General features: G+C 45.4%; 1 protein-coding gene across 1 annotated transcript in view; it reads right to left on the bottom strand.

Annotated features, from left to right (window-relative positions):
* The window catches only part of SFI1 (SFI1 centrin binding protein), a 32697-nt gene extending 9300 nt beyond the window's left edge, over positions 1-23397 (bottom strand). The window contains exons 1-23 of the mRNA XM_028710064.2: positions 23043-23397; positions 21289-21384; positions 20199-20270; positions 17796-17948; positions 17195-17266; positions 16483-16593; positions 15245-15339; positions 12529-12646; positions 11118-11220; positions 10480-10636; positions 9078-9239; positions 8468-8538; positions 7783-7875; positions 6926-7023; positions 5670-5736; positions 4764-4894; positions 4583-4664; positions 3765-3943; positions 2655-2730; positions 1653-1748; positions 974-1050; positions 722-824; positions 455-551 (exon numbers count right to left, since the gene is read on the bottom strand). Of these exons, the coding sequence (XP_028565897.2) occupies positions 455-551; positions 722-824; positions 974-1050; positions 1653-1748; positions 2655-2730; positions 3765-3943; positions 4583-4664; positions 4764-4894; positions 5670-5736; positions 6926-7023; positions 7783-7875; positions 8468-8538; positions 9078-9239; positions 10480-10636; positions 11118-11220; positions 12529-12646; positions 15245-15339; positions 16483-16593; positions 17195-17266; positions 17796-17948; positions 20199-20221 (2164 nt within the window). The 5' untranslated portion in view covers positions 20222-20270; positions 21289-21384; positions 23043-23397. The remainder of the gene's footprint in view (positions 1-454; positions 552-721; positions 825-973; positions 1051-1652; positions 1749-2654; positions 2731-3764; positions 3944-4582; positions 4665-4763; positions 4895-5669; positions 5737-6925; positions 7024-7782; positions 7876-8467; positions 8539-9077; positions 9240-10479; positions 10637-11117; positions 11221-12528; positions 12647-15244; positions 15340-16482; positions 16594-17194; positions 17267-17795; positions 17949-20198; positions 20271-21288; positions 21385-23042) is intronic.
* Between the last annotated feature and the right edge of the window lie 301 nt (positions 23398-23698).

The raw sequence follows: 23698 nt of genomic DNA, 5'->3' as shown, positions 1-23698 counted from the left end.
ACACTGAGGTTGGAAACCTGGAGAACGGCGCAATTCTGTATTGGAACCCATGTACATAAAAGCTTTGTGGACTTAAATTTTACACAGATGGTTTTTAGATTAACCTTCAATTAATTTTTGGGGGTGATTTACAACCATCATATATATCTCTATCTCTATCTCTATCTCCAACAATCCAGAGCCGCACAAAACCACACACACACACACACACACACACACACACACACACACACACACTGCCCTTCCCTGGTGGATGGCTTTGAAGCTGCTATGCATCCTGCATCCACTGATGCATGGGAAAAATCACCCCTCACAGACCTTCCTCCTCCTCCACTACACAAGGGAGGGGGTATATGGCTGCCATACAAAGAGGCCCAATCCAGTGACCCAATGCAGGAGGCAGAAGGCTAGTATTGGGATCATGTGCCACATTCAAGCAAATAGCCACACTCACCTGAATGCAAATGCTTCCTGGCCTCCATCACAGCTGCTGCCTCCTGCTGACGATGGTATGCACACAAGGAGGCTGCATCCCTCCATCTGAGCACAACCTAGGCAGAGAAAACAGGGGCAGAAGCATTAAGGACTCCTAATACTGTGTTGTTTTTTACTTCCTCAACTGGAGGCTCAAGGGCATCATGTCAGGCCTGAGTCACCCCAACCAGCCCAGGGACAAGGGACCTGTACTGGGAGTTTAGCTTTCCTTCCTGATGGGAGTTACCTTTGAGAGAAACGCTCTTCGGTGATGCTCTTCTGCCAGAGCAGCCTTCTCAGCTTCATGCTTGGAATCTGCAGCATTTTCCTTCCAGGTGCACAGTGCTTGCCTGAGGGCCGACAGAGATGGGGGGAAGTTCTAACCAAGAGCAAATCCTTTCCCTCTGTGAAGCCCAGGATGGGGAAAAGGCAGAGGGCGAGGGTTCCTCCAAGACTGTCAGACCAGGTTGAGAATCGCCACAGATTTAAGAAGGCTTACCATAGCAGCCGCTGATTATGCTCCTCCTCCTTTTTGGCTACTTGGGACAGAATGTGCTGGATGTGACTCTGGTAAGCCTGCAAGAGAAAAATGTGAAATATTGTTCCTAATTTTGAGATTTTACCAAAGCAGAAGTTAGAGCTGTGTAGCCCACAGGTGCCCCAATCAGAGGTATTTACTGTCAGTCCAGGTTCCCCTTTAAGGAAATGCTAAGGCGTGTTTGCTTGGAAGAAACAGGACATTTCTGCTTCTCTTGGCTCCCCCCCCCCCCCAGAGGCAGAGAGCCAAAGTGCCACGTTGTCTGATACCCTCTTTGCTGAGGATTCTGGCTGATGTGGACCACAAGGCAGCTTCACTGGCAAGCTGCTCCTCTTCACAGCTCAGTCCCTCCCTCTCTCTCTAAGGAAGGAAAGCATTTCTGATGTAAAGGGCTAACACATTTTCTGAGCACTCCCATAACTTGTCCTTGAGGTGCAGAGCCCCTACCTCATGACAAGCATTGCAAAGCACTCTACACATGCCACCAATATGACACAAAAAGGAAAGGTATCCCACACCAATAGGCAAAGGCAACAGTGGATTCCACCCCAGCTCAGCCAAACTTGGTGGTTCTTTGGGGCTGCTGTCCTTGGGCCCAGCCAAGCCACCTGGGGCATCACAAGTAATAGCTCAGCCATACCTTCCAGGCTGACAAGGCCCTGCGCAGCACAGCCTGCTGGTGGTGCACATCGGCTCTCACCAGCTTCGTCCACTTCTCAGAGCGGTGCCTCAAGTACTGCAAGAGAAAAGGGGAGCAGAACATCACTGTGTGGGACAAAGTGAAGAAAAGAAAGTGCAGCTTCCTCGGCAGGGTGGGATAGCAACCAAGCAGAGTGTTAGAGCTGTTCAAATGAGTTAAATCAGCCTTCTCCAAACTGCTACCCTCCAGATAAGCCTCCCATGGCACTTGGAAGCGTGTTCCTTTCAGAAAAAAAGAATCAGCTAAAAGCTGGACTAGGAGACACCTCCTACTTCCTTGTGAGAATTACCTTTTGCCTGCCTCCTTCAGTGAATGGCTGCAACAACAGTCAAACCATTTTATTTAAATCAACAGCAACAATTTGCACTCTGCCTTCAATTGCTGTAATTCTCTCTTGGTCTCAAGTTCTTCACTTTTGGAATCTAACAGCGGTCACAGGATTTGGTACCCCGGGAATCTTGGATTTCACAATGTTGTTGTTTTAAAGACAACCCTTCTAGCACTTGTAGAGAAAAGCCTGAAACTGTGTGGGCAGTGACTACTGGCATCTTCTAAGCCAAAGTGTCAGCAAGGTAGAGTTTGTCAGCATTTGGAGGAGAGGCTGACAATTGTCTCCTCCACCTTCCCCACTAGCTATTCCACAGCCTCCCTGTCTCTCCCTCATCTCTGTGCTCTTCCCTCCTTTTGTTCCTTTTATCCTTACACACATTTTCAAACTTCTTTGAGAACGTGTGGCAGAGTTATGCCACAGCAGCGGACAGATGCAGATCTACCCAATTTATGTTACTTCATTTCGTAACAAAATGTTGGCTTATTGGGGGCAGAATTTCAAGGTACGCAGAAAACACCACATCACACACATACACTCCTGCCTACAAGGCTAGGAATGTGAGTCACAACAGGTAGAGGACCAATGTGAAATCCATCAGGTATATTTCTCACCTGTCGCCACTTGCTCCAAGACCACTGAAGGAGCTTGACAGAGTGGAACCTTGAAGCTCTGGCCTCCTTCGTCCTCCTAAAGGGAAGCACAGCAGACCCTCTCTCAAGCTTCAGGATAGACATGGGCCTTCTGTGCTACTGTCTTAGGTGGTGAGCCTCAAAGCAGAGCCTGCCATTTTATCTCATGTAAAGTACTTACTTTCCCAAAGTGGTGTTATAAATGGTAATGCTGTTTCAGTGGTACCTCAGTTCTCGAACGTAATCCATTCTGGAAGACTGTTCGACTTCCAAAATGTTAACAAACTGAGGTGCAAAGGGCTGGCTGCAAGTTCAATTGGAAAAATGGGAAAACACACAGCAGAAGCCGTTCAACTTCCGAGGCATGTTCGAAAACGGAAGCAATTACTTCTGGGTTTTGGCATTCAAAAATGAAAACATTCGGCTTCCGAGACGCTCGAAAACCTAGGTACCACTGTAGCACTATTCCTGAACTACTATGCCTGAGGGATATCTGCTTGGGAATTTCCTGTGTGCCTTGTCCAAGACAGGGCCAAAGGAGGGAGTCGCAGCAGAACCAGCAAGTAAGCTTCTGGAACAAGAAGAGTCTCAAGCAGGTCATATGGGGACTGAGCCCTATAAGTAGATCTGGATCAGGCTTGCTTTCCAGTCTGCTGCTTCCCTTCCTGTCCATAAAGGCAACAGCAAGGTAAGGGGAAGCGGCAGGAATTGAGGCTGCAAAGGTTTGGTGGGCTTGATGCAGATGCAGGCTGAAGGGACAAGGATGTAGGCCTTTTTTGCAAGAACATGGGCCACTGCCAGTCAGGTAAAGTCAGCCTAAAGCAGTTATAGCTGCAGGACTTGCGATAGCAGTGGCTACTAACCCTGATGGCTGTGCTTTTACCTCTACTGTTGGAGGCAGGATGCTTCTGAATACCAGGTGCTGGGAATGACAGATGGGGAAAGTTTCTGTTGCACTTGGGCCCTGCTTGTGGGCTCCCCACTAGGATACATTTCTGGCCATTGAAAGAACAGGATGCTGGGCAAGATGTGCTACTGATCCAGCAGCCAGACTTATCTTATGCTATGATTGATTCTTCTCTGTTATCTTACCCTTCCTTTATTTCCTGAACGTTCTCCTTCCAAAGACAGAAAGCAGTCTGCAGGATTTGGTGGCTGTGGTGCTCTTTGGCCAAGGACAGTCCCTCACGCTCTTCCAGCTGAACCACAGTTCTCCTGCGCCAGAAGCACCAGGACTGGGACAGCAGCCGTCGCTCAGAGTGCAGAACAGCCTACACAGGGAGAGGAGGGATTTTGAAGCCAGCTCATGCTGTGCCAGGCTTCCGGCAAAGGTAGGATAATTCTTTTGCCAGCAACCTGCCCCCAATAACCCAAACAGTCTTTTAAAAAGAAGATGGCTACCCAGTTGAGCTCAGGAACCCAAATAAATCTCATACATCAACATCGTCAGTCAAATATGAGAGGGGGAGCCAGGAAGGAAAGCTGGAATGAATGGCAGCACAAGCACCACCAGAGGCAGCTGTGGGTGAAAAAAATACCCTGCTTCCTTCTACTTCCTCTTTCTAAGTGGTCTAATTATCACTTTGAGACCCAGAACATGTTTGGAATTATAGGATTCCTCTCTGGTGCATAAGGAGAAGAGAGCAATGTGTCTGAAGGCCAGGGCAAGTGCCTCCAAGTAAGCAAAAGTGCCTTAAGGGTGAGGCACTGGGAGGCATGTGTGTTTAAAGATTTACGACTTGGCACAGGCATCTCAGGTACATTAAGCAGGTACAGAAAGAACATTTCAGAATGTAACAAGGTAAGCATCCACCAACACTGCCTCCTGTCTGAAACCCCTGATATTGTATATTCAAGAACAGCAGTGTAGAAATCGTCTACTATCCTGAAACAAAAAAATCTAGATTTACCATTTCCTCTGCCATGTGGTTCTCTTGATGCTCATGTTTTCTCAGCCACCACCTTTCAAACCATCGCCTTGTGCAAATTTCTCTGGAAAGCAGGGAGAAGAGCACTAGATTTTCACCAGGCACTCAATGCATGCCAAGAGCTGTTCCCCAACATTCTCTTTTTACTGACCCTCCATCCTACCTGTGGAAACACACAGCCATCCCCTTCATCTTTCTCCACCGGCACTGACGATCCCTGAATCGCTTCCAGGCCTCAAAAGTGGCAGGCAAGATCACACCCTCGTAGTGCCTATTGGCTCTGGCATATTGCAGCTGAGGACATACGGCAAAAGCAAAAGCAGCAAAAGCCTCACTCTGAGAAACCAAGAAGGCTTAAGCTTTCTCAAAGACACATGTACACACATGCGATACAAAGCGACTAGAGTGGCAAGCAGCTACCCATAGAGCAGCCTTCACTTACTTGGCTCTGCTCCATTTAAAGTAAGGAACAACTCTCTACCTTTATAGAGCAGTGCTCTTCAACCTTGGCTTCCCAGAAGCAGGTGGACTACAACTCCCATCATCCCCAGCCAGCTTAGCCATGGCTACAGGTGATGGGAGTTGTAGTCCAGAATCATCTGGGCGCCTAAGGTTGAAAAATGCTGGCTTGGAGGGCGTACTAGTAAGCAGAGAGAGTTTAGCACGGTGTTGAAGAAAGAGCCCACACCACAATAGAACTGCATGAAGCAGAACTTAATTTTGCCCTAGCGACCTTTCTATTGCTAGGCTGCAGTTCCCATCACCTCTGTCCAATGTTCATGGTGGCTGGGGCTGATGCGAGCTGGGAGTCTGGCTGGGGAAGGCGGCCCTATAAGACATCAGTCTTTGACTGGTGATACACAACCAAGTAGGCCAGCATCACGTACTATGTGTTTTTTTGAAAGAAAGAAAGAAAGATGAGAAGGATGGGGAGAGACAATTAAAGATTGGGATTAATACACAATGAGAAAAGGATAAATATGGAGAAGGGAAAGGGTATCGCTTAAAAGTAGATCCCACTTGGAAAATTCAGAGCCTGAATAGTCTGAAGATGACCATGCCCCCTTACCTTCCTGTGCCTTTTCCAGTTGGCATGGCATGACCAGGTCCTGAGACACCTGTGCAGCAACACAGTCCTGAAATGTAAAGTATGAAGTTCTGTCAACAATTGCCTCTAACGAAGAGGACAGTTCCCTTCAGCTCAGGACCAAGGACAGCTCCCTACAGACACAGAATGAGTGCTAACAGAAAAAGCACAGGGTTAACCTGCCACTCATGCTACCCAGTAGAGGTCTCCATGGTTTGGGGGCAATGAGGATGCAACAGTCAGGATTCATTTGTGCTGCTTCATGTGGACTTCAGCCAGCAAAAGCACAAAAGAAAGCAGATGGAGTAAGGCCATCAATGACTTGCTTTGTATCGTTACAAGCAGTTCTGCTAATGTCAACTGCACCTCTTGTCACCATCAACAAGTGACAAAGCCACCTATGCCAACACGAGCAATTATGAAGTAGTAAAATTCTGCCAAAGGGAACCAACATTGGGTACCCCTTCCCTGCCCTGTTCCCATGACCCAGAGAGTAACACTTGATCTGCTGCTTGGAAACTGATTAAGTGGTACAGTGGCACCTCGGGTTACATACGCTTCAGGTTACAGACGCCTCAGGTTACAGACTCCGCTAACCCAGAAATAGTACCTTGGGTTAAGAACTTTGCTTCAGGTTGAGAACAGAAATCGTGCTCCGGCAGCGTAGCGGCAGCAGGAGGCCCCATTAGCGAAAGTGGTGCTTCAGGTTAAGAACAGTTTCAGGTTAAGAACGGACCTCCGGAACGAATTAAGTACTTAACCCGAGGTACCACTGTATATGAATAACAGTAGTAACAATAATAATAATAATTATTATTACTATCCTGTTTCAAAAGCTAGGCAAGGCTATGACCGGCTAGTGCTTAAACAGGGGGATTCCCAGGAGCTCAGTCAACATTACTGTGAGTTTTGAGATGGAAAGATGTAATAGTAATATATGTAAGATTAAAAGGAAACAAAGAAAGAATGGGCAGAATGAGCTCATTCCTAATAACATGGGACTGGACCAGCCTTCCTCCAACTTGGGGCCTGCCAGCTGTTTTGGACAACAATTCCCATCAGCCCTGGCCAGCATGGCTGCAGGATGCTGGGGTTGATGTGTGTTGTTGTCCAAAACCTCTGGAGGAAACCAACTTGGGGCCTAGAAGGTTTAAGATATGGGAGCATTTCAAACTTCAAAAAGAAATGAGCTACCAGGTTTTAGCTCTGTTGCTGCCTCAATATAGTTGGTTCCTCACCTGTAGTGAGAATGAGCTGACAGTGTCTGGGAGCGGTATCGCTCTTCCTCCTTCTGTTCCAAACGAGACTTCCATCCATTCCAGAACCTGAGCAAGAGCTAAAAGAAAATCGGAAGAGACAGTGTGTGAAGCACCCTAAAGCCTGGTTCCCTTGAACACAGATAGGCCAACCGAGAGGGCCTTTTTGAAATAAAAACATCAACAGAGCAGCAAAGGGATGTTTGCTTTCAATGGCAAATGATAAAAGCAACAGACAATCCTTTTTCTTCTTCTTTATTATTATTATTGTAGGTAAATGTCATAACATGTGATCATATAAGTTCAAAAAAAGTAAGATACAACTATTATATAAATACCAATAAATTGGATTTAAATATACTTCTGAATGCTGTATATAAATAGATAGGCCACCATTTATTTGGACAAAAGCACACATGTAGGTCAACCTATTTATGGTCGACCTAACTTTTTATGATACCTAACTTTTTGCTACCTGGAAGATTGGTTGCTCTGACACATCACGGAAACTTCCATATCCCTAACTTTTACTTTCCTATCCCTAACATCACCATAATTTCTGAGTCCAGCCCAGTCAGAGTCAGGGTACTCCTGCTGGCCTGCACAGGTACACAAAGAAGATCCTTTCATGATGTTGTCACACCGTGGTCCATATGTAAGTAACTGTTCCTAACTTTACACACAAACACACACAGAGTTTTCTATAGCTTGCTACACTGCTTCTACCACAGGAACAACTCAGGAACACAAGATGGTAGTTTTCTTGCCAATGTGACCCAGAAGGCACATTAAAGGTTCTGGTTTAGTGTAGATGAAGCAGGGAACACGGTCAAACTCACCATGACTTGGTGCTGCTGATGAGCCAAGTTTATCCTCATTTGCTTGACAGAAGCTTCTGTAACATTCTTCCGCAAGGCACTCAGCCCACAGTGCTGTGAAAAGCAAAAGAGCAGGAAGCACGCTGGAGAAGCCACTCCTACTACAAAGGCAAAGGTGTGTCTTCAACAGCCCATCTTATTTACGATTTATAAAGTTCGGCTTCATACAGAAGAGATACGGGGAACTGGTGGCCTCTGACAACAGATTTTGGTATAAAGTGGGATACTGTCTAAGCATAAACCACAGGATATTCTCCTACACAAGCCATATAGAGAGGAACAGTACAACAGCATTGGCCATGGAGCTGTAGTGCAGGGGTGGGAAACCTTGGCCCTCCAGACATTGCTGAACTTCAACTCTCATCAGCCCCAGCAATCATGGCCAAGGACCAGGGATGATTGGAGTTGTAGTTCAGCAACAAATGGAGGGCCAAACCAGTTGTAGCGCGTTCATCTCCAGCCCCATCCTTCCTAAAATTATGCTGCAGGGAGCTGAGATTGGCTGTGGCCTCCAGCTGCTTGAATACACAAAGTGCTTGCTTGCCACTGTGGAAAGTGGCCCCATGGGAGAATCATCATGGAGGAACCAACTTTTCCTGGCCAGAGGTCATTCCAGAGAGGCCACCAGATATGGCAAACCTCTTACCAGCAGGTGACATCTGTAGTGGCGCTCAGCACGTTCATAGTGCTTAGCTTTTTGGGCACACAACGTCACATCTGTTATTCAGGTTAAGAAAAAAAGTTTGCTTAACCAGCTAGAATAGATCAACCTTTCAGTAGTTTATTACTGACCTGGATAAAAGTTATGGGGAAGAATCTACATCCTGCACCTGTGAATTCCACCAAGTTAATCTGCGTTATCCTAACATTCTTCCCTTTACTTTAAATATATTTTCCAAATGTGTGCCCACTCCTTCCTTTGATTGTTAGGCGAAAGAGAAAATAAGCACCCGGTGATCAACTTCTCTGAATATTTTATCATGGTTTTACACGCATGTCTTCTTAAAGACTGTGACATACTGGTCCAACTCTGAGCCACGAGGGCTCACAGAATCAAACAGCAGGGCCTTCCCCAGTCTTTGCTCCAGTGCTGCAGGCCTGGAACAAACCTATTGGTATACAGAGTCATTCCTCATGTTCAAAAGGAGTCATTTAAAAGCAACAACCCAGAAGTATCATTTTACACATGCACCTCAACTCTTACTACCCATGTCCCCCCTAACCGCTGGAAAGGCCCACAAGGAGAATATGGATACACTGCTTCCATCGCGTGAAAACTCTTCGCAAGGCGACCCTCGCAGCCAGCTGAACAAGGTACTCCTGGTGGGCATGCAGTTGCTGTCTGTGTTCCCAAGTCAGACGCCACATCGAGAAGCTCTGAAAGAGGACCCGGGTGCGGTTGTGCTGCAAGGCCAGCTCTGGAACAAAAGAGGCAGAAAATGTCCTATCTGTGCTAGGGTCAGGGTCGGGGGTGGTGCATAAGCATTGGGTATTCAAGTGACAGATATTTTGGTATGAAATAGGAGCTGGAAACTAAAGTAATTTATGGTGCCTGCTTGCAGGCTTCCCACTGGGGCATCTGGCTGGATACTATAAGGATGCTGGACTAGATGGAAATTTGGCTTCAGGGCTTTTATGGTATTTAAATGAGGGATCATGGTATTCTGCATGAAAAGCAAATTAGCATTTGCACAGGAGCAACTGTTCAAGCTTGTAAAGAAAGGTGGAGTGAGGAGAAGTTCTGCCCCCGCCCCCACTGTGGGTGCTGAAGGGGCTGAGCTAGGGGGGCAATGTAGCAGGCTGTTCTAGAGCTCTTGTCCCGGGGTGGCGGCTGGAAGACCAGGACTGCAATTCCTGCAAAGCAGGGGGCTAGACTAATGGCCCTTGGATACTTTCCAATTCTATAATTCTGTGTTTCTGTGATTCTTTAGGAGCACATACACAAAATGTGCTGAATTACTAATGCAAAAAGCAAAATGAAAACAGGACTTTTATATTGTTGATTCGGTGTTCTGTGACAGGAGTAAAAGAGTGGAATTCTGCTTCTAAGATTATTTTAGAATTGAATTAGGCGCAGGAATACAAGGGCAGAGGGACTGAGCTCCACCTGTAGTACCTCTAATTTCACAGCCTTTCCAGAAATCTAGAGATTCATGCTGAATTCTACTAAAGTCACCTTCCAGCAATTAAAGAAATGGGGTCTCCCCTACAACCCACCTTTCAGTGGAGCTGCTCCCACTGAATAACAACTTTTCTTGAAATCTCCAACTAGAGAGAGGGTTTTTTTGCACACATAGGTATTTAGCTCTCAAAGGCACCCAGACATGGTTTTCTACTATGCTCCACCCTTATCAAACAAAGCAATAAGGTCATCACATTTGAAATATTATGCTACACCCTTCTGTACAGGCTTTTAGCGGTCTACTGGATTTATTGGCAGCGGAGATTTTCTGCAGTTCTGGACCAGGCCATCCTATACTGGCAGTGCAATCAACGAGATCCCTGTCTTTGAGCAACAGAAGATGCCTAAGCCCACTTGGAGGCAACCAACACCCCAAGTGAAAAACCAAAACCTCTCTCTTAGACGAAATGCATCATTCTGTGGTGCTGGAAGAGAAATCAACTCTATTTTGTCCAAAAGCACTGTGCGCAACTCACTGTGCTGATGCTCCTTCTCTCTTCGGATTTGCACATAGACATGCCAGGATTTCATGGCCCTCCACATCTCCCTGTGCTGCTCATGCATCACTGCCCTGGCCTCCTCCTTTCTCTCATCTTGGATGCACATATAGCACTCCTTCCATTTGAGCCAGGCCTGACAACAAGGATGAACAGGAAGAATAAGGGTCCGAAAACAAGGCAGTGAAAGAAGAGGCAAGGCAGATCTTATCTGCAAACGATTCACAGAAATTGCACCCATCATTACAAACAGCAGCAATTAAATAATAATAATTTTGTTAGCTAATGGGCAAAATTCAGCTGTGTGCTAGTTACACTTGCGCGAGCAAGAATGGCTTGTGCAAGAGAAGGTGAAAAGAGCCAGCATGGTTCACATGGATAGTTGTGCCACAGTTTGCACTAGCTCCTATACTTCTTGTTGCACAACCAGTTCCACAACAAAACCTCTGCTAGCGCAACTCTTGAACTGGATTTCATATTGTGCTTTATTATGCTACTACAGCAGCCCTTGCACTGGTTGTCAGAGAACACTGAATCTGGGCCTTTGGCCAGTGTTAGTGTGTGCACACAACACAAAGGCACACAGGGTTTAAAGGGTTGATATTCCCAGCACTCACACGAAACTGTAAGCCTTGGGCCCAATGCTGTAGAGCCTGACCATCCATTTCACAAGCAACTTGATTCTGTGACCATCTCTTTCTCCACAACCTCCATGCAAGTCTGTTGAAAATAAAAAGGTTAGGACACACTTAACTTGATGAAAACAAAGAGTTTTATGAATGTATGTGCTGGAGAACTATAGAGCCCCACCTGCTTCTTAGAGCAGCTTTTGTCAACGTGGTGCTCTCCCAACATCTTTGACTAAAACTCCCATCAGCCCCAGCCACCATGGTCATGTGATGCTAGGTCTGATGGGAGCTGTAATCCAAAACATTTGAAGGGCACCAGGTTGGTAAAGGCTGCCATAGAGATACCCAATGTTTCTGGTCCCTTTTTGCTTCTTTACATGTCATAAACAACTTACCATGCCAACCAACTAACTGAATAGCATTCTTTACGTATTACAGTAGTTTTCAAAAACTGTCTTCTTGGAGGTGGGTGAGTTATTGTTTCCTTGGAAATCTATTTATTTATCATTAACATGTATCATCAGCTCTTGTGGCACTAAGTGCTGGTGGCAACACAGAACAACATGAAAAACATTCCTTTTTAATTTTTTTAAAAACCCAGCAATTAAAAGCAGGAGAACAAACCAGTGTGGTATGGTGGTTAGAGCATTATTCTAGGACCTGGAAGACCAAGGTTCAAATTCCCACCCAGGCATGAAGCTCACTGGGTAACCCTTGTGCTAGTCACTGCCTCTCAACTTAACCTACCTCACAAGGTTGTTGTGGGGATTAAATAAGAGAAAACGGTGTACGCCACCTTGAGTGCCTTTGAGAAAAAATGTGGGATGTAAATGCAGTATATAAATAATACGTCTCTGCCAGCCGTCAAATATTGAGGGATCAAATCACGAGGGGTGCAGAAATCTCTTGTGTCCATGTGGAGTAGCCCAGACTAACAACCAGGTTGAGTGAGTCTGCACTGAAGTATGGAATTGAAAGCCAACAGGGTACAGTGGTACCTCGGTTTAAGTACTTAATTCGTTCCGGATGTCCGTTCTTAACCTGAAACTGTTCTTAACCTGAAGCACCACTTTAGCTAATGGGGCCTCCTGCTGCCGCCGCGCCGCCAGAGCACAATTTCTGTTCTTAACCTGAAGCAAAGTTCTTAACCTGAAGCACTATTTCTGGGTTAGCGGAGTCTGTAACCTGAAGCGTATGTAACCTGAGGTACCACTGTATAGTGTTTAGTTTCAGACTAAGACTGCCATGAGCTCCATGGAGGAAAAAAGGTGAGATATTAATTGAGATATTAATTAATTAATTAATTAATTAATTGTTTCAGGGTTGGAATATCTAGAAAGATGGAATAGGAGCGCCATGTGCCCCATTAACCCTTGTTTGAACCTGAACCAGTTCTCACCGCAAGGCACTCTTTTCCCTGAACTTGAAGGCCTCCAAGTGCATTCGGCGCTTCATCCGGCGCAATTCCACATAGCTCAGCCAGCGCTGCCACGTCCAAAGGGTTTTCATTTTTGCCGCTGTGAAAAATGTGAAGCCATGGTTTTAATGGCAGGCACGAGTATTTTAAAGTTTCCATATTTTTGTCCGATACACAGAACTTCCCAATCCTTTTTGGCCCATACAGAAAAAGCCTGGCTCTAAGAGAGAGGTGTGGCTGGTCAAAACACTGACGGCAGACTGTTTTCAGACACAAAAGGAACTTCATATCTCATCAGGAGGACTGCAAGGGCACTTTGCAACAAGCAGCTGCAAATAGGGGTACACTGGGGACAGAGGGAGGAATGGTACCTTAAATGCTTCATAGTTCTGGAACTCACATGAATAGGACTCTGAAGGCCAAATGCAATGTAGTAAGTCCATGATGGATCTCCAGCTTGATTATTTTACTTATTATTTTACTTTTACTTATTAGCATTTCTAAACCAGTCAATACTTAAATATCTCTTAGCAGTATACAAACATAGCATAAAACTATAAAAAACAGCATATAAGAAAACAGTAGAACAATCCTTGTTCAACTTCAGGTGCTTGAAATAGACATTTCTATTTCAGCAGGCATTTTGGAAAAGTTTTTTGTTTTTATACTTAAATTTCATTTATCTTATCTGTCATATGCTTTTAATTTCTATGTACAGTGGTGCCTCGCAAGACGAAATTAATTCGTTCCGCAAGTCTCTTCGTCTTGCGGTTTTTTCGTCTTGCGATGCATGGTTTCCCATAGGAATGCATTGAAAATCAATTAATGCGTTCCTAGGGAAACCGCCTTCAGACCAGGTCCGGGGACAGACTGTCCCCGGACCTCTTCTGAAGGCTGGGGGGGGGTGGGACAAGGGCTTTTCTTCCCACCCCCAGCATTTTAAAAAACCCTGGGACAGCGGAGGACTTCTCCGCTGTCCGGGCGATCTTAAAATGCTGGCGGGCGGCATTTTAAAATCGCCCCGGGACAGCGGAGGACTTCTCCGCTGTCCGGGGCGATTTAAAAGCCCCTGGGAAGGCAGGCAGGGGGGACAAAGACTTTCGCCCCCCGCCCGCCTTCAGAAGGTGTTCCCGCCCCCCCCCCCCCGCCCGGCTTCGCAGCAGCGCTACGAAGCCCGGCGGCTGGGGCAGGTGTTCCCGCCCCCCACCCGGCTTCGCAGCAGCGCTACGAAGCCCGGCGGCTGGGGCAGGTGTTCCCGCCCCCCCTGCTTCGGAGCAGCGTTCCGAAGCGGGGTGGCTGGGGCAGGTGTTCCCGCCCCCCCGCCCGGCTTCGCAGCAGCACTACGAAGCCCGGCGGCTGGGGCAGGTGTTCCTGCCCCCCCACCCCACTTCGGAGCACCGGGAGAAGCGATCTCCCCGCAGCCCCTTGCTTCAAAAGAGGTCCGGGGGCAGACCTCTTTTGAAGCAAGGGGCGGTGGGGAGAAGCGATCTCCCCGCCGCCCCTTGCTTCAAAAGAGAAGACCCGCTGTCCCCGGGGCAAGCTTCGTTTTGCGAAGCAAGCCCATAGGGAAATTCGTCTTGCGAGGCAACTCGAAAACGAAAAAACCTTTCGTTTTGCGAGTTTTTCGTCTCGCGAGGCGTTCGTCTTGCGGGGTACCACTGTACGCAGCTTAGAAACTTTGAGAATTAAAAGGTCTAGAAATAGCACAAACAAACAAAAAATAATATGGTTCCACCAGGGCAAAAAGATGTCTTCACAAGACATCTGGACCAACTAATAGATGATGATGCCTCACGTATAGTTTTTAAGCTTGAAATCAGCTGCTGGAAGTGTTGCTCCACTGGGGGTAGGGAGAGTAACCCTTTGTCCTACCCTCCACTTTCCTTATCTGAAAACCAGAAGGGTATTTTTTTCTCCAGCGAAAAAAAAATACATAGGTGCTTGCCTCTCTACACTGGGAGAAACAGCAAAGCATGGGGAGGGTGGAAAAGGAAACTGAAAAGAGGGAGCAATGAGTAAAGATAAGCCAATGCAGTTGCACAATCTTTGGTTCAACTGGGGATACAGAGCACGGGGCTAAAGCTTCTTGAAAAAGACAATTGTAAGGAAAAGATGAGTGGCGCCACTTAGGTGTCATTAAATTAGCAATGCAACTTGCTAGCTAAGCAAAATGTCTGCTAAATTACTGATGCTAATGTATTGTTTATTTAGTAGATATATCAACATAGTTTGCACTGTTGTGCTGTAGGATTCAAGATCCCAGTAGAAATTCATTGATTTCACAAGCAAGGTTTTCAGAGAACTATCCAATAATGTGTTGGCTGCAACAAAACTCTAAATGCAAAATACATGTTGCTGTTCAGAAATACTGCAGAGCAGATGGAGAACCCCTTGAGCTTTTGCAGAGGCTGGGATTAATTTAACACACAGCAAAATATGCAGAGAAAAGGCTCGATGCTGGATTCAAGCAGGCTGCCATCTGCACTGGAAGAGCATGGACACAGCAACCCAGGCTCTTCTACTGCAGGGCTGAGGAAACTGTGGTCCTCCAGATGTTGCTCGACTCCATCTCCCAAACAGCCTGAGCCAACCTGGACAAAGTTCAAGGGTGGTGAGAGTTGTAGCCTGACAACAACTGGAGGGCTACAAGTTCCCTACTCCATTCTATATGCTTCCACAACAGATTCTATTCTCTCACCGTGTGAATCTGCAACACAATAAGTCACCTTCTTCTCTCGCTGCAGGAGTACGTAGGACTTCCAGGCCCGAAAGATCAGGTTGTACAGGAAATACCTGGCCAACAAAAGCAAATAAGGGTCAGAACCCAGCCTACCCATTTGCTATACAGATGATTCATTCCAAATTACTATTGAGGAATGCTTTTGCATTGTAATTTTTTGCAACACATAAAGTATTCATTTATTTTCACAGGTGGCAAAACAGGCTGGGAAACAACCGCTTGCTTGCTTGCCTAAGGCAACTAAGAATCCCCTCCAGGCAGAGAAGTTTGTTCCTTTTTTGTTTAAAAATGACTGTGTACGGGTTATGTGTAGGCAGGCAGCCTAGTAAAAACTTTTGTGGGCTAGTAATTATTGCTGTTGTGCTTGTTATTTATTTCATTTATGAATTGCTTCCCACAAGCCGCCCCAAAGCAATTTGCAATATAGTAACAAATATAAAACAGTTACATATATATATAAAGTTTTAAACTCAATTATAAAAGCAACAGGAGCACATACACACAATCAGTTCAAATGCAGGACAGATACCAGTTGGGATAAGGACACTTTGTTGAAAGAGAAGCATATTTCGTAGGTGCCAAAAAGACAATAGAGAGGGTTTCTGATTGATAGTAGCTTTTGTGAATTTATTTGCAATGCAATTATTCATCAAAATATGTTGATGAGTCCATGCTGTATTTGGATGGGTACTCAAAGCCTAGGAACTGGCAAAGCTACATATAGTGCGGTTCCAGAGAGGAATTTTGGTGGCCAAGTGACTGGAATGGAAAGAAACAGCAGGGAATTGCCAGTGCAGGCAGCCTATGAGAAAGTGGTTTGGATGATCATGGAAAATAAATATAAATGTACAGAACTGTAGGACAATTACTGTACCTTCAGCTGTACATATCAAGGAAGAAGAAAAGCACTGATGCAATGCATCCCTGACCCCCTTTTTTTGTCCTGTTTGTAATGATCAAACTGAGGATGATTTGGGCTCTAAACTATGGTTAGCGTGAGCCATGGTTTGGACCAATGTGTCTTCCTAGTAAGAACACAGGAAGAAATGCATGCACTTAGGAAAACTGAACTGAACTGTAGAAACACCAACATGCCTGGCTGCTTGCTGACTAGATAGCACAGCTTGCTTTTTGACACATTACAACAAACAGGGGATTTCTTCTCTCTGTAGTATTAGAAAGTACATTTAACAGACCTGTAATGGCAGTCAGCCCGGATGGTGAGCTTCCATTCTTTCCAAATAACCCACCATTCTTCCTTCCACCCTCCAAAGGTTTTCCGCAGTATCTTCTGATCATAATAGTGCCTAGAAATGGAAAGAATACAAAACCTCTAAGACAATGGAAACATACACACAATATTAAACCAATTATTGTAAACTTCTGCCCTTTATCTGTTCAGTCATCATTTTTTCCACTTCCAGTTCACAGATTGGACTGCTCTAGTCCTGCTGAAATCAACAACATTTAAGCATGCTGAACTGTGAGCTAAAACATGCCCTTCATCTGTGAACAAGTGTTCTTAGAGACAATTATAGTTTCAATAATTCTTATGAGTGATTTTCTTCATTTTGTACCAGCAATAAAAACCCAGAGAAGTTCAGTCTCTCCCAAAATATCACAGGTGACACTGCTAACAATGAAAGGCTGTGGATTTCAACATCCTGGTGCTCCAGTAGGCTGTGATGGTTCAGACACAACAAAAAAGCATGGTTTGCAAGTTGCCCCTAAATCAGGATCTGAAACTGCAAGCTGAAGCAGATTTGGCCAAACTTTAGTTTCATGTTCTGTGTAAAATAACACTCTGTAATCACTTTTTACACATGCACAAGCCATAAGTCCACTTGTGTAGACCAGTTTCTCAGAGAAATACTTATCATTTTTAAGCAAAGAACTTGCTTTGCTTACCTGGCACTAGAAGGGAGGACCCTTCCAAATGCCTTCTTCATCCACAAGTAAAGGAATTTCCTAGCCAGGTGTCTGAAAAACATATCTCTCATTGCTTTTTAGCATATATTTATTATCTATAAACATTCAGCCAAAGATGAACAAACAGAAACTTCACACATAAATGCTAATTCCTCCATTTAAGTCCACCACTAAAAAACAAATTTTACATGAGATTTTCCCCTCACCCTTCCTCAAAAGTGAGGTTAAAAACTTTCCTTGTTAACAAACTTGTGAATCTGCTGCTGCTTAATGTATCAATTAGGAGTAAATATATTTGTTTTTGCTGCTGTTCAGAGTTTGGTAAATCTGTGTTTTAATTATCTGATTACAGTTGCTTTTTACGTTTAACCTGCTTTGAGCAGCTCCTTTGTGGAAGGGGAAAGTGGAGGTGGGGGAATCTTTTAAATGAAAATCACTTCCCCTGCTTGATTCGACTGACGAAGCCGGATCGATGTTTTAAAATGAATACAATAAAAATATACCTATTGGACACGACTACTTTTCATATTAAGTTAATAAGCCCTACAAATAAGATATAAAACATAAACATGTCTATTACCTGATACGGAGTTCTTTTAATCTCCCACCTCGGTTCCAGGTGTATGTCACACGGTACGAGATCCTGCGATTCCCAATCAGACGCGGAGAAGCGAACTGGCCACCTGAACCTCCTTTGTGACTAGGCTGTTTTTGTGTTTTTATAAACTTTGAACTAAAATAAATAAAATAAAGAAGATAAGCAGTTTTTGCCACTAAGCTTGCAAGTCGCTAGGTAACTTAAGACTTTCACAAAGCACAGAAACAGGATCGAGTGAGCACTCTTCCCTGGGCCCCAGTTCATTCAGAATGATGCTGCTTTTGCAACTGGAGAGTGCTGCTCCATTTGCGCTCATGTCCTGCTTGCTTATGGGCTTCTCATAAAGGCCCATTTCCTACACTGCACATATTAGACCTCTTGATGTGACAGTATCTGTAGAAGGCCCTTTCCTACAGAGTGCAGTGACTAATAAAGAACATAAGTAGAGCCCTGAAGATGGATCAGCCAAAGGTCCATTTAGTCCAGCATCCGTTTCTCACAGTGGCCAACCAGATGCCCATTATGGGAAATCCACTAGCAGGACCTCAAAGCAACAGCACCAGATATATAATGGATAAGGTATCGTGGTCACTAGCTGTATGAGGCTTTGTATACCAATACCTATACTTTGAACTTAGCCCAGTTTCTAACTGGCAGCCAGTGCAAGCCTTTCAGGAATGGTGTAACTTGATGACAACAGTCAATTCCGTGAGCGACCACATTCTTGAACAAGCCTGTCTGAATTTCTGGTTCTAGGGAGCATCAAGGGCTTTGGTACAAGAAAGAACATGCTAAGGCAGGGGAAATTATAAAAGTAATTGTCTGCAGCCTCCATTTGCCTTAGTATGAAAGGGCATATGTAAACTAATACATATAGAAAATACTGTTGCTGCTTCTATAGCTAGAGAGACTAGGAGATAGGCCGGGGCTGCACATTTGACTGGTCAAAAAATAAAATAAAAATGATCAACTGGATGGTCAAACATTGTCAAATAATGTCCAAATATTTTTTTAAATAACAGCGTTATTAGAACAACAAAACCACACCACACTTCATTTATCAATATGTCTGAGACATCTGCTAAAATTGTTACAAATAACTGTGACTGTATATTTATCAACTGATGATATATGATAGGTCAATTCCTGCATGCCGGTCCCAAGAAAGCAATGGTGTGGATTTTCCAGAATTTTTTTCCATACAATTTCTTTTTTAAAAAACATCCAATGCATATTACACCATCTGGAAAAATTTCTGATGCTTAGAAAGTGTTCTAATTTAGAATGCTTCTTGTTCTGTACTTGTATTTAGTAAACAAAGCTAAGTGTTGGAACTACTCAGCTTCCCTAATATTATATTTGCAACTGGCATCCATTCATGGTTACTAATGAATTTATAAAACAGAACATTTTTCATGGAGAAAGAAAGCACTGGGAAAATGTCCATGTAGAATTTTCTACCCTACTTCACGACAAGATTATAGGGTTTTCCCCCTAGAGTAAAAAGTGATCTGGAAGAAGGATGTCTGATTGTGGCCTGCAGACTCACCCTCCTTAATGCAGGTTTTGCAGCATTCTGTACTGTTTCAAAACCCACAAAACCTGTTAGTCCAGAAGTGACAGTGGGACACAGTGAGTGCATGCAACCTGTGGGAGGTGATGTTTCTTTCAACTCCAGCTTCTCTACAACCTAGGTTTATCAAACAACTCTTTTATCAATCACTTAAGACAAGCTCAGACTTGATTACTCTTCCAGAACTAAAAATAAACCTACAAAATCAATCTGCAAAGAAATTATTGAAGAATTAATGGTCAAGAAAAGAGAAGCCAAGCCTCACAGCATTCAGTGGAAAGGTTGTTAAACAATATATTCTAGACCATCTGGCAAAAAAAATATTTTGGTGGTTGAATGAGCACTCTCCTCCAGCAAAGGGAGGTCTGAGAAAGCACCACATTTCTCTGTAAATTTACCAGAGATAATGTACTGGGCAGGAAGAAGGCTCCTTCTTGTTGAAGTTCAGCCATGATGTTCAGGGGCCAACTTCAGGACAGTCACTGTCTCTCAGCCTAACTGACCTCACAGAGTTGCTGTGAGGATAAAAGGGGGAGAACTGTATACACCACTTTGAGTTCCTTAGAGGAAAGGTAATAAATGAATAAATAAAGTGAGGGGAAAGTCTGACATCCAGGAATCTGTAGCACAGACAAAAATAATTTGATCACACTACTGTGTGCTTCTTGTGTAATATTACAGCTTCTAGTTCCACTGCAGTGGTAGCAATCCTTGTTCACAAACTGTTGCCCCCCCCCCCCCGAACTATTTAAGCACTAGCAACAACACAGCTGAGTTTTAGGTACAGGCTCTTCTGTTTAAGTGTTTCTTACCTGAATTTAGCCTTCTTTTCCATCACGTTAACAGCCTTGCGTCCTCTACTGTACAGTCCAGACCACTGTTTTCTGGTAAGAAAAATCCTTTGTCAAAACACAAGGATTGTTTTCTTTAAAATACATGGAAAGTGGCCCTGTACAGAGTCAGACCATTGGTCCATCTAGATCAATATTGCATATACTGACTGGCGGCAGCTCTCCCAGGTTTCAGTCAGGGGACATTCTCAGTTCTACCTGGAGAAACTAGCATCCAGAGACACAGTACCTCTGACACTGAAGGTAGTACGTAAAAAGAGCCTAGCTGCTGAATCAGGCCAAAGGGCCGTCTAGTCCAGCATCCTACGAGATGCCCCAATAGGAAAGCCACAAGCAGAATATAAGCAAAACAACACTCTTCCCACTTGTGATTCTCAGCAGCTGATATTCAGAGGTATGGCACCTTCAACATTGGAAGCGGGGGCATAGGCATCATGGCTAATTGCCATCAATAGCCTTAAATCCTCTATGAATTTGTCCAATCCTCTTTTAAAGCCATCCAAGTTGGTGGTCATCACTGCCTCCTGAGGGAGGGAGTTCCATTGCTTAACTATGTGCTGCATGGACTTTCTTTTCTATGTCCCGAATCTTCCAGAATTCAGTTTCATTGGATCTGAGTTCTAGTGCCATAAGAGAGGGAGAAAAACTTTTTTCTTCTATCTGGCTTCTCTATCCCATGCATACTTCTATCATGTTGCCTTGTACTCAGCTTTTATCTAAACTAAAAAATTTCCAAATGCTGCAACCATTCTTCATAGCAGAGTCGCTCCATCCTCTTGGAACATTTTCTGTACCTTTTCCAACTCTATTATTTTTGAGGTGAAGTGACCCCAAGTGTGGTAGCATCATAGACTTGCATAAGGGTCTTTAGATGCTGGAAACTTTATTTTCTTCTCCTTTCCAAATCTCTCCAGCCCAAGGGCCTGAACCCCTCAATTGTAGTCCTGGGCTGCTCAGAAGACGACCCCCCCCCATCTCTCCCTCACTGAGATAGTCCAAAGGAAAGCAGAGGATAATCCCTTGTGAAGGGACCCATTGGATAGTAGGATACCTGCTTGGGGTAGCCTGATCTAGGGTTTCACTTTTGCCACAGCCTACGGCCTCAGAAGCCAACTTTCGGTTTGCAGAGATGTTTTCATTCTCTTGCCTACAAAAAACGAGCGTTAAAAAAGATATTTCTTCAATCTACTATCTTAAAAGGGCAGAGCCTCTTTCTCCCCTTTCCTCCTCCTGCTACACGTGTAGCAGGCATCTCCACGACACTTCTCGCTATGCCCGTGTCGGGCAGTCACTGGGAGGGAAGCATCACCGAGAGAAGGGGCTCCCGCCTCTCCTCAGGAAAAAGCGCGGGAAGGCGGCCCACGGACTCCTCCTCAGCTAACGTCTTTCCCCAAGGCGGCGGAAGGCTTCGGCTGGGGCACGGCACACGCCCAGTGGTCGCCATGGCGGGCCGGCGGCAGGACAACTGCCTAGTTACACTTGGGAGGGTCCTCTGACTTGGAATAACTGGATTCCGGGGGGGGGGGGCGGGCGGGGAAGACAGGAGCGCGAGGGAGCCTGGAGCCGCACTCAATTGCTCTTCACAGACCCTCAAAACCAACCAACCATCCACACGCACGGAGCAAGTTGACGGGTACCCGAGGCGGGGTATCTTCAAACATTGCGAGACTTCAACTCCCAGCATCCCTTTCCATTGGCACTGCCCGCTGAGGATGATGGGAGTTGAAGTCCCGCTGCATCTGGCTAGCACCTGGTGAGCTTTCCCTGCCTTTTTGTCCTCCACGGCGCGTATGGAATGAAAAGTGGAGGGGGCGGGGGGAGGATGCACAGCCACCCAGCAATTCGTAAACCACGTTTTTCTTTGAGGAGCAGACCCAGCTGCTTTCAACGGGGCGCGCGCAGTTTAACAGACCCGACTCCCAAGTAATCCTGTTCAGTATTATCGACTTAGAGTAAGCTCCATTGGACGCACTAGGGCTTCTTACTTCTGAGTAAGCGTGCATAGGATTGCATTGTGCTCTGGTTCCATAGGATAATTACTGTAATGTGGGCTGGCATTCTCATTTCTCCCACAAATATGCAGGAGAGGGGGGACTCCGGTGATTTATCGCTCATCTTATAATGAGGAACAAACCTTGCAGCCCTAAACACATTCCTTCCCAGAAAATGTGAATTGCACGTAAAGGTACTTTCAAAGCGGAGTATCTTAAGTTTCATGAACAAGAGCCCCCTTTATTGCAATTGCGCTTACATAAATATACAGGGGTGGTGGTGATTGTCAACAGTGGGGCGGAAAAAGGTCTGTCATATGTCAACATGGTGGTTCTATGGACGTTTACTCAATAGTAAGTCTCATTGTGTCCAATGGCAGAAGGGTTTAGCCAGTAAATGTGTTTAGGATTGCAGCCCAAATGATGCAAGAAACAATTAATTGCTCCTTAACACACTTTAAGCACAGCCAGAGCGGTTAAAAGGCGAGTGTGTCATTCTTATAGATGAAATAGAAGTTTTTATCTGCGTTTCTGAAGCCATAACTAATCCGCATTAACTGATATTCGTTTGTGTCATTACAAAACGCGTTAAAAATTAACGAGAATCAACTGATCGTGCTGCATGCAGAGACAATTCAGGATCTCATGACCTGTCTTGTGACATACATCGGGGCTAAATGATTTAATTGAAGCTAATCCATTGCTTTGGATAGCTAAGTATCCCCCCCACCACACAAAAGGCATCTCATAGTTTACAGTGCAATCCTAACCATGCTACTCAGGAGTAAATCCCACCAAATTAAACGGGGCTTACCAGGTAAATGGGGTTAGGTTTTGCAGCTTAAAGAGGTACGCGGCCGGGAAGCATCGCAGTCTTCTCCACCGCTCTGCGCGTCCGAGACTGCAATCCTATTGCACACAATTACTTGGAAGCGAGTTCCTTTATACTTTCAGCGGGGCTTAACTTCTGAAAGAGCACGGACAAGACCACCCTGCAACGCTGCACAGGCTCAATCTCTTGGGCTGCAACCCTATGCGCACTAACCGGGGAGTAAAGCCCTACCAAAGCAGTGCAGAGAGCAACACAACCACGCACAGGTGCCATTCAGCGCCTCCTGAGCCGGGACTCCCCGCTGCAGGCAACAATCGATAAGAAAACGAGGCTGTCCTGCCGAAACGCCTGAAGGACCCTTCCATGCCTCTTAACACACTACTCTATCGCCACCTGCCTATTGTGTGCGGGTTTATTTATACAACTATAAATCTCGCCAGAGCTGAGAAATGGGAATTCGAATTTGGAAGTAGCCTGTGAAGTTCCTATACTTTGTTTTGTATTTGTGTTTCCCCGCCCCCCTCACCCGTTTTGGGCAGGCAATTGCCAACGGCACGCTCTCTGCGGGCCTGTCCGCCGGCTTACACTGCGCGTGCGCGAGCCGGAGGAAAGGTGGAAGCGAGGAGCGAGTGTGGCGC

The sequence above is a fragment of the Podarcis muralis genome, chromosome 16, assembly GCF_964188315.1.
Source record: "Podarcis muralis chromosome 16, rPodMur119.hap1.1, whole genome shotgun sequence".
Lineage (NCBI taxonomy): Eukaryota > Metazoa > Chordata > Lepidosauria > Squamata > Lacertidae > Podarcis > Podarcis muralis.
The sequence above is the reverse complement of the archived record's forward strand: the minus strand, read 5'-3'. Positions and strand labels throughout refer to the sequence as shown.